General features: G+C 36.2%; 1 protein-coding gene across 7 annotated transcripts in view; it reads right to left on the bottom strand.

The window, feature by feature from the left end:
* LOC106877542 (SNF-related serine/threonine-protein kinase) overlaps positions 1 to 10083 on the bottom strand; it is a 108590-nt gene that overhangs the window by 462 nt on the left and 98045 nt on the right. For all 7 annotated transcript variants that reach the window (XM_089338679.1, XM_089338678.1, XM_089338680.1 and 4 more), the window contains one exon: positions 1 to 922. This exon is cut by the window's left edge and continues 462 nt beyond it. In XM_089338679.1, the coding sequence (XP_089194805.1) occupies positions 1 to 922 (922 nt within the window). The remainder of the gene's footprint in view (positions 923 to 10083) is intronic.

Here is a 10083-nt window from a genome sequence, read left to right as displayed (position 1 = left end):
TCCAGTTGCCCCATTCAGATGACACGACTGCTGTTTGGTGGTGCTGCTGCTGCTGCTGCTGCTGCTACTGTTGCCATCACTACAGTTCCTGTAACTGGTGGTTGTTGTGTTTGCCCTCGAGCTCTTGCCACCCGATCCCTTCTGACCTTTCTTTTCAGACGATTTGTCTTGGTGGTTGTTGTCGCTGCCCTTGCTGCCCTGCTTGCTCTCCCCTCTAGTGCTGCTGCTGCTACTGCGTCCAACCGAACGACTGCCCCCCGATGGTGCACTGAGGCCCCCCGGCCCGTCATTGTCACTAGAATGATCGCTGCTGTCTCGACGAGTAGCAAACTTATGCTTCAGTTTGTCTTTGCGAGCAATGTTCTCTGTCTCCTCTGTGTCGCTGGCATCGGAACTGCTACAGCTAGTGCCCCGTTGCCCTGTACCCCTGCGCTTTTTGTGCTGCTCATACTTGCGCATCTCGGCAGAAGTTAAGTTTGGCCGGCAACTGTACATGCTTCGGTGAAGCGTCTTGGAGGCAGACGAAGGCAACACGGATATTTCTTCTTCTTCATCTGATTCCCTTTCCTCTGAGATCTGATTGAGTAATTGAGGAGAGCTAGCCACGGAGTGTAGGGCTCGACGAACAGATGTGGAGTCCATCTGATAAATCGGGTCAGATGCTACGGCCCTCTTTTTCGACTCCAACAAATTTTCAACTGATCGAGTTGCCTTCACTTCGACCTCTTCACTCCCCCCGCTGGCCACTCCATCATCATCTCCCAACTCCTCTTTGATCAGGCTACATTTCCTGTTGAAGCTAGTTTTCTGGGGACTGGAAGGGTTGCGGCATGATGGCGATGGCAATGTTCCCGGCGGAGACACCAGTGTCTGCACAATGCTGTGTTTCAAGTTCCCAGGGTCATCATCTTTTATTTGGATGCTACAAATAGACAAAAAAAAAAAGAAAACAACAAATTAATACAACAAAAGAAATAAAAATCGAAAAAAAAAATGAATATTTGCAAAAACATTGAAACCATTTTATTAAATGGATCATCATTTAAAACTCAACACATTTAATGTACAAGTTATACATACTTCAGGTATCTTCTCTGCCTTGTAAATATTATATATGAATATGTAAGTATTTATAATACACACACACACACACATAAATATATGCATACACACACACAGCCATCACAATAACTTGTGGTGATGATATTTCCAACATTGGTCATCAGTAGCTGCTTCAGCTCCCTCTTACATTATCAGACAAGTGAGTCAATGGTAGAAACTCCGTATTGGGGTTGGCCAGCTAGAAATAGCTGCTTAATCACCCTCGGTGTGTTATTACCTTCATGAAAATAGGTTACATTGAATTGTCTTAAATACGCAATAGCCAAGGGATGGATGGAATGGTCATAGCTAGAACAGGTCTGCTCCAAAAAGGCTAACCTTGGGCTAAGCAACTTTCAAATTGACAAAAAAAGCCTCTATGTGGTCTTCTGACTTGCTAGAAACAGTAGCCAAATTCCTTCAAATTACAATCATTTTAAAAAGGAAGGGACATTAGCTAACTGCATCCTAAATATGTTATGTCCAAGGAAAAAAAAACAAGATAGTCATGGCTGGAAGGCCTATCATTGGCAAGTGGTGTCTGACCTAGGGTTAAATAAGCACACCCACACTAACGTTCTACATTGACATTTACAGGGACAGCAGTAACAGCTAGAAAACATCTCTGCCAACAGGGTTAGTTATATAATTAATAGCAATTATGTAATTTTAACACTAAAAAAAGCTGACCTGAACAAACGATGAGGTTGGAGAGAAAAACTAATTAAATTAATTTCTAATTGATTACTTTTGAGATGATCTTTTCATCAAGAAACCATATTTAGATCTGTCATAAAAAATACTATAGCTGGGTTTTAAGTATGAATTGGTTTAGTTAGGGCTGGGTTTGGGTCTTAGCAGAGAATCAGTTAGGTTTGTGCTGACAATTTAGCAGAAAATTTATTTTGTGGCTGTCTGATGGCTTCCACAATGAACTGGTTAACTATGTAGCAGGAATACTTAGCAATCGAACCCAGATCACTATATCCGATGTAAAACAGCTCAAGAATGCAATCACAATTCACTAGAATATTACCAATGTCATAAACGAAATCTGACCATTCAAGTCTAACAACAATTTCATCATTGGTGAGCATTTTCTGAGCAAGACTGCCACTATATATATTCAGTGTATTTTAGCTACTATTGACAGATGGCAGACGACAGACCAGACACAGAAAGACGAACCAGCAGCTGGGCAAAAACCAATCTAAAATTTGCTTGAAAATAATTAAATATGGCTTCGATTGATTGTTTAACAAAAATATAGTTTTAGAGAAGAAAAAAAAAGGGAAAAAGAATGAATTCACACAAAAAAAAAAACAATTTTTAGTAGAAATAATAATAATAATAATAATAATAATAATAATAACGGCACAAAGCAAGCAATTTTGAGAGAGGAAGTAAGTCGATTACATCAACCCCAGTGTGTCACTGGTACTTATTTTATCGACCCTGAAAGGATGAAAGGCAAAGTGGACCTCAGTGGAATTTGAACCCAGAATGTAAGAACAGACAAAATGCTGTTAAACATTTTGCCCACCTTGATAACGATTCTGCAAGTTCACCACCTTAGAAATGATAATAATAAAAAGAAGAAAAAGAAGAAATAATAATAGAATACACAAATGAATAAATAAATGGCATTTACATATTTTAATTGACTGAAAGCTTTTTTTTTTTTACAATCTGGAAAGAAACATTTCTTTTATACAGCAAATGAAAAAAGAAAAGAAAAAGAATAACTGAATAAAGAAAGAAAGAAAAAAAGAGTTGAAAGAGACTTGTGGTGATCTGCATCAGTGAAAAAATCATTCAGAAAAACTCCACAAATTCTGCTAAGTGTGTATGTTGAGTGGAGATGAGAAATACAGACATTTTGGAACAGAGCCCTTTGCTGGGCAGAGAACATCAAAAAACAAACAAAAATTGTTTATAGTAGCCCTAAACATATTATAATATATAAAATTTCACACCACTGTTTTGCAGTTTTTAATTTATTTCTGATGAAGGACTAATGTCTGAAACGTCAAAACTTTTTTTTTACATGTTTAAATTAAACAACATTTGTCCTTCCCAAATTGTCTTCTTTTTGTCTACTTTACCTTATATATATATATATATATATATATATATATATATATATATATATATATACATACATACATACACACTCTCTCCAAAGAAGGGCTTTGATCGAAATGTCTGTGTTCACATCTCCTCTTGACATACAAACTTTCCCATACAAATATTATAGAGATTGTTTGATTTTCAGGTTTCCTTTTCACACAATCTCCCCAGTTCTGTGCTCAGGTTGTTTACCGAGAGAAACTTCACCTCCTCACCATGGTTAATCATATGTGTAGCTGCAGTCGTTAGTATAATATGCAGTGGTGTTAATAAATTATGCATTGTGAGATCTATCATGGAAACCTTTCCGTTTTGTTTTTTTAGAGCAAGAAGACTGTTTAAAGTAGAAGATTGCAACACAAATATATGCATATATACACACACACAGGTCCATGTGTGTGCATGTGTCTAAATTTATGTATACATACATATACTTATGCATACTTACACACAATATGTAATTATATATACACACAATATGTAACTATACATATATATATATACACACACACATATATATATACACACATGCATACACACGAACATACATATATTTACAGGCACACACATACATTTACGATTTACATTATTTCATCTTCCCTGAAAGATAAAGAAAGAAAGGAAATGAAGACATCCTGGTGATAATCCGAAACCGCTTGTATTAGAGGAGGGTGGGGTGGGGGATGGAGTGACGGTGGCAGGAATAAATGGCCACCAACAACAGAGATAGACAAGGATTGAACAAGAAACTGCCAATATGAATAACAAGGAAGATCAACAAAGAAAAAAAAAAAAACTGCAACAACAATGAATTACAAAAAACAACAACAAGAACAACAAAAAAAACCTGAAGAATTCTGCTGTGAAAGCCAGAACCTAATATATTGGAATATCAGACTAGAAACCGATTTACATACACGTGCACATGTGAGCAGGTGATTATGACAGGCAATTAGGTCTAGGACTGTGTGTAGATAACGGCTTTGAGTTGTAATTATTGTAACCAGATTACGAGGAAGTTTACACAGCAGAGTTGCCTTTGGGGAAGAATGTTGGCTGCTGCATCCTGGTCGTTTCAATCTAAGTGTAATTATATTCTAACAGAGCTAATAAGCTAAAATGCAAATAGCAGAGTTAGAGACCACTAAAAAGGGCAATAAATGTGGAAGGAAAAGAGAAAGGAAGGAAGTATGATAGGTCAAAGGTTAAGCAAGAGATACAAGTAGACAGATATTCATTAGAAGTGAGGCACAGCAAAAGCAATCTTGTAGCAACTGTTGTGACCATTCATCTCTCTCCCTTTCTCCCTCTCTCTCAAATATATACCATTTTCCTTCTCTAACGAACAATCATTCATTAGCTATCTTGAGAGTGGTTACATCAGCCACTCTTGACCGGTTTGACCAATATTGGTTGGAGTGAAATTTGCTGGACAGGAATTGGGCAGAAACCCATCATACATGTTTGTGTGTGTCCACCACACTTTGACAACCAGTGTTGGTTTGTTTACATCCCCCGTCAATTAGCACTTCAGCAAAATGACCAATAGAATAAGTGTCAGGCTTAGAGAGTAAGTTCTGGGGTTAATTTACTTGATTAAACCCTCCAAGGTGAATATAAAAACATACATACATATATATATATATATATATATATCAATTTCAACAATGAACAAAGTGTAAAAGAAATATCAAAATCTTCTTGAAATAACTAAGAAAGCACACAAAGAAGGAATCAAAGTGGAGAGAATCAAAGTTAGAGCCCAAGGACTTATAAAAGAATTTAACCTGGTTTTCATGGTGTATGAGTAAGATTAGAACAACCTCTTCCTGAATAGGATGCCAGTCCATCACAGGATTAACTTCTCAGCCTTTGCTGGAACTCATTTATGACTGAGCAGACTGGAGCAAAGGGAAATGGAGTGTTTTGCTTAAGAACACAATGTGCCACCTGGTCCTGGAATTGAAACCATCACCTTATGATTGTGAGTACAACACCTTAACCATTAAGCCATGTTACCTTCACCAACGTTATAAAGGTAGAAATAAAGAAGCCAAACCTTTGAGGGGGTTAAGGTTAGAATATTGGTCTAAGTCTACAAAGAATCGGTTTTATTGGCAACAGAAGCAAGAGAGAACGTTAGTAATATGAAGATTGTTTGGGATAAAGCAGACAAAGACAGCACAAAAGTAAAACTGTGGCTGGAATGTGTTGGGTTGGTCATTGGCTCCTGTCTGCCCTTGTCAACAGAGAAGAGCAATGGCCAAATTGTCCTGAAATCACTCTCTACCATCTCTTAAAAAAGAGGACACATCAGGGTTTTAGTCTCAGTCTGCTAAGTCACAGGGATATAAACACACCTACACCAGCTGTCAGGCGGTGGTGGGGGACAACTACAGACTCACATATGATGGGCTTCTTTCAGTTTCTATCTACTATATCCACTTACAAGGCCTTGGTCAGACCGAGGCTATAGCAGAAGACATTTATCTGAAGTGCCGCGCAGTGGGACTGAACTTGCAGCCATGTGGTTAGGAAGCAAACCCCTTCTTACCGCACAGCTATGAAAGGAAAGTTATGAGCTTTCTCTGAGGTCACAATAATGAATGTTTAAAGAGTTGTTAAAAACTATTTTTGAAGAAAAGAAAATATTTCGGAAATACAGGTGAGCATTTATTACACATCTCCCACTCAAAAAGCATTTCCAATAAATATTTGCTTTTAATAAGAACTTGACATTCCCGAGTCAATTGTATGTTCATTGGGTGTTTTTTTTTCTTTTTCACATTTCATGAAGTGAAAGTAATTTGAAGGCATTCACAGGTGAGGGAAAAGAAAGGGAAAAAAAAGATTACAATCTTTTACAGACACACCTGAATGGCTACAAAGAATGGGTGTGTGTGTGTGTGTGTGTGCACGACTATATAATTTCGATATTTCCCATTACTGGAACAGATCTGTTTTGGGTTCAGTCCTACTCTGGTACCTTAGGCAAGTATCTTGTACAGAAGCCCCATTCTGACCGAAGCCTTGTTCGTGAATTTGGAAAGATGTTCATTGTGTGTATGTGTGTTTATATCTCCTTGTCTTCACATCACATGGTATGTGCCAATTATTGTCAATGTCATACATGCAGTGTCATTCATTTCCAGTCTTCTGCAGAAACATGTCTGGCCACGGTGAGATATTTCCTTGCCTGAATACAGCACACATTGCAGACAGGAAAACTGAACATTAGAATGATGACGGATCGTTCCATTTTATAATACTTTGAACAAATATTTCTTGATATAAAGTTATGTACTTGGTCTTTAAAGATTGCTTTCTCATAAATGTCTTATGTGAGTTGAGTGAGTGGTTGATCTAACATTAACACTGTTGATATATTCAATATAGAGACACTATTGTCATTTTAAAAGGCATTTTTTCTCTCTCCCATACTATTATGGGTTCACTGACATATATGAAATGATCAAAGAGCATTTAATACCTATGCACTTAAGAACAGTCTCATTTTAAGCTGTTAATATCTAACCAAGAAGTTCTCACTATAAATTTTATATCAGATCACTTTATTCATAAGTCACGTGTCCCAAACAGCTTCATAACCCTTTTGATAGCAACCTATCGACCACTGCCTCTGGTTCTATGATACAAACTTTGTTTTAACCTTTTAGCACTTAAATCTGCCCTATCTTAAACCAACTATGATTAAACTAGCTAGATCCAACCTCTCACACCTATCCTGTAATGTCATTCTAAAAATAGACAGTCACATCATTGAAATCTCAAAGTTATGAGATAATGCAGGATTAACTGAAAACAATGTGAATAAATAAGGATTACATTTGGATGCTAAAAGCTTAAAGAGATCTAAATTGAAATCCTTCCTCCAAAATTTTATGTTAATTCATGTTCTAAACAACAGTTTAACAATGATGAAGTTATTCTACTAAATTCTTCATAATTTTCAAAATTAAGTGAAACAATGACAGAGTATTTTAATAGGAATATGGTAAAAAAAAAAATAAAAAAAATGTGGTTAAAACTGACAAAACCAATTATTCATCTAACAGCTTTAAACGTTCTGATTATTTTTCAGAATTAATTGAAACACATGAACAGTGTCTTTAATTATGAGTGGAATGTTTAATAACTGACTACTCTTTCTAGCATCATCGTAATAGAAAGAAACAGCATCTTAACCAGAGAAAATAACTTTTTATTTTTACATTAGTGCAAAAATATATGTAATTTTGACTAATGACTCATATATTATTGTGTTCTTTAAATGGTTGTAAATTCCTTGAAAAGCTACGCCAGAATGACATCAGAGAGGCTGCTGTAATAAACCAGGAATTCATTGTGCACTTTACAATTTCAATATATATATATATATATATATATATATATATATATATATATATATATATATATATAACATTGAAGTACAAGTTTAAAATAGAGTAAAAAAAGCAAAAAACTTAAAATAACAAAATGATTTCATTGCACCTAAACTATTTTCATTTTTAATGAAAGTCAAAGTGGAGAGAATGAGGAATGAATCTGTAGTGAGTTATGGATTGAAGATAATCTAAATAGATAGGGAGTGTTCAAAGATAAAGTGTCCCATAGGCAGAGAGTTAATAGAATGAGGATAATCGTTTCTTCATAATATTTGTTTGTTGGGATTAGAAATTTGAATTTGAAATTAAAGAAATTCTAAGGAAACTGATAGAAAGAATACACATGCGTTTATTTTTTGGATGCTTAATTATAGGATTCTTAAAATTTCTAGGAATTGGCCATTAAGGGAGTGGTGTCAAAGGTTGAAAAAGATGTATTAGACAAATTCATAACAAACAGAAACCAATGTAACTCACTCTCACTTTTTTTTTTTGCTTTTTTCCATACATACATTATTGACTTGCAAGAGATAATTGCATAATGAAGATTTATATTGGAGTCAGGAGTGGTGCGATTCCCAGCATCGCTGCATTTGATGTGAAGGAAGGAGATAGATGTAGTGGTAAGGGAGATGAGAGACGACCCAGCATCTCCACACTCACACACACACACAGCAGTACTTGTTCATGATAAGTAACCAGGTGCAGCAATAATAAAAGAGGCACAAAAAAAAAGCAAGCAAAGAACAAACAAGCACATAGACACATATGTGTGTGTGTGTGTGTGTGTGTGTGTGTGTATATATATATATATATATATATATATATATATATATATATATATATATATATATATATATATACACAGACACAGACATATTTAAATAAATGAATATAAAAGTCTAAATAAGAAGCAAATGCAAATATCATGCAAGGAAGGCGACACAGAAAGCAAAATCTAGAAATAGGTTTAAAAAATAATAATAATAATAATAATAGGCAAAAGAACATAAAAAAAGACTAAGAAAGACAGTTAGGAAGAAAAAGGAGTGAAGGAGAGAAAGAAATAGCAAGTCTGCCTCAAAACTAACCCCTTTACTGCCTTAAAAATAAGGATACATTCTAAGCCTTGGATTATATGAAGGGAGGGAGAAAACCCCTGCAATAGAAGAGGGAGTCTTAGGTATACTATATTAATGTGGGTGGGTAGTCATGGCTGGAAAAACTTTTGATCATAGGTCTGTTTACTCTTTCAAGGCTGTCCTGGGGCTAAACAAGAGCAGCAGCAGCAGTAGAGTCAAATATAAAATGTTTCAGTTTAAATTACAGAGAGAGAGAGAGAAAAAAAGGAGGGGAGGGGAGGGGGAAGAGAAGAGAGAGAAAAAGGAGGGGAGGGGAGGGGGAAGAGAGAGAAGAGAGAATAGTGAAAATCTGAGTTTGAAAAGTGTGCAAAATTGTTGTTTATGGTAAGAAAAGCCCTGTTTGTGTGAACACATTGTGTGTGCACAGGTAACCTTGTATGGGGAAGGCAAACATTTCACTCTCTCTCTCTCTCTCTCTTGTTCAAGCTTCAGCTGATGAGTAAACAGGATATTGCCATAATTAACATAATTAATAATCATTTCCAAGATTGGCACAAGGCCATAAAAAGGGGGTGGGGTGGAGAAGGGTGTAAGTGATTCTAGTCAGGCGGATGAAAATAACTCCTTGATAAGATAAAATAGCTGTTTGACCATCCACTTAATTCACAGACACCCCCTCTTTCTCTCCTTCACCCCTGCCCCCACCCCTGGAAGGATGAAAGGTAAAGCAGACTCTGGTACGATTTGAACTCAGAAAGCGAAATCAAGGGAAGGAGAAAGTAGTGGGAGGAGGAGGAGCAGGAAGAGTCAACTTTGTATTTGATCTTTCCAGGGGTTGAGAAGTACAAAGCTGTATCTATTTTCAGTAGGGGTTTAAAAAAAAAAAGATGGGGAGTAAATCTAAGTTGATTATTATAAACTAAGTGTACCCTTGATATAGGTAGGCGTGTGTGGGGGGTCCAATATCTATTTTCAGTAAGAGGTGCAAATGGGGGCTGAATCTAAGTTGATAATTAACTGCAGCATGTATCCTTGATTTAAGCAGCATGTTAGCAGGGGACAGGAGGGTTTCAAAAGCCCAACAGCATTGTGAGTGTAACAATTACCACACGGCTAACACAAAATAAAGGGATATTCAATCAGATTAGAAACAGACGATAAATATCAAAAAGCCTTCACTGTTAGGAATCGGATGCTTATAAGGGATTCAACAATAATTACTTTAATAACTAAGTGTTTAATTAATTAGTTGTAATTGGAATTAAACAAGAGGGATATGATAATAATAATAACGATCCTTTCTGCTGGAGGTACAAGGCTTCAAATTTGTGGGGAGGAGACCAGTCAATTACAACGACCCCAGT

This window comes from Octopus bimaculoides, chromosome 20 (genome assembly GCF_046866305.1).
Source record: "Octopus bimaculoides isolate indiv1 chromosome 20, ASM4686630v1, whole genome shotgun sequence".
Classification (NCBI taxonomy): Eukaryota; Metazoa; Mollusca; class Cephalopoda; order Octopoda; family Octopodidae; genus Octopus; species Octopus bimaculoides.
This window is presented reverse-complemented; position numbering and strand designations above follow the sequence as displayed.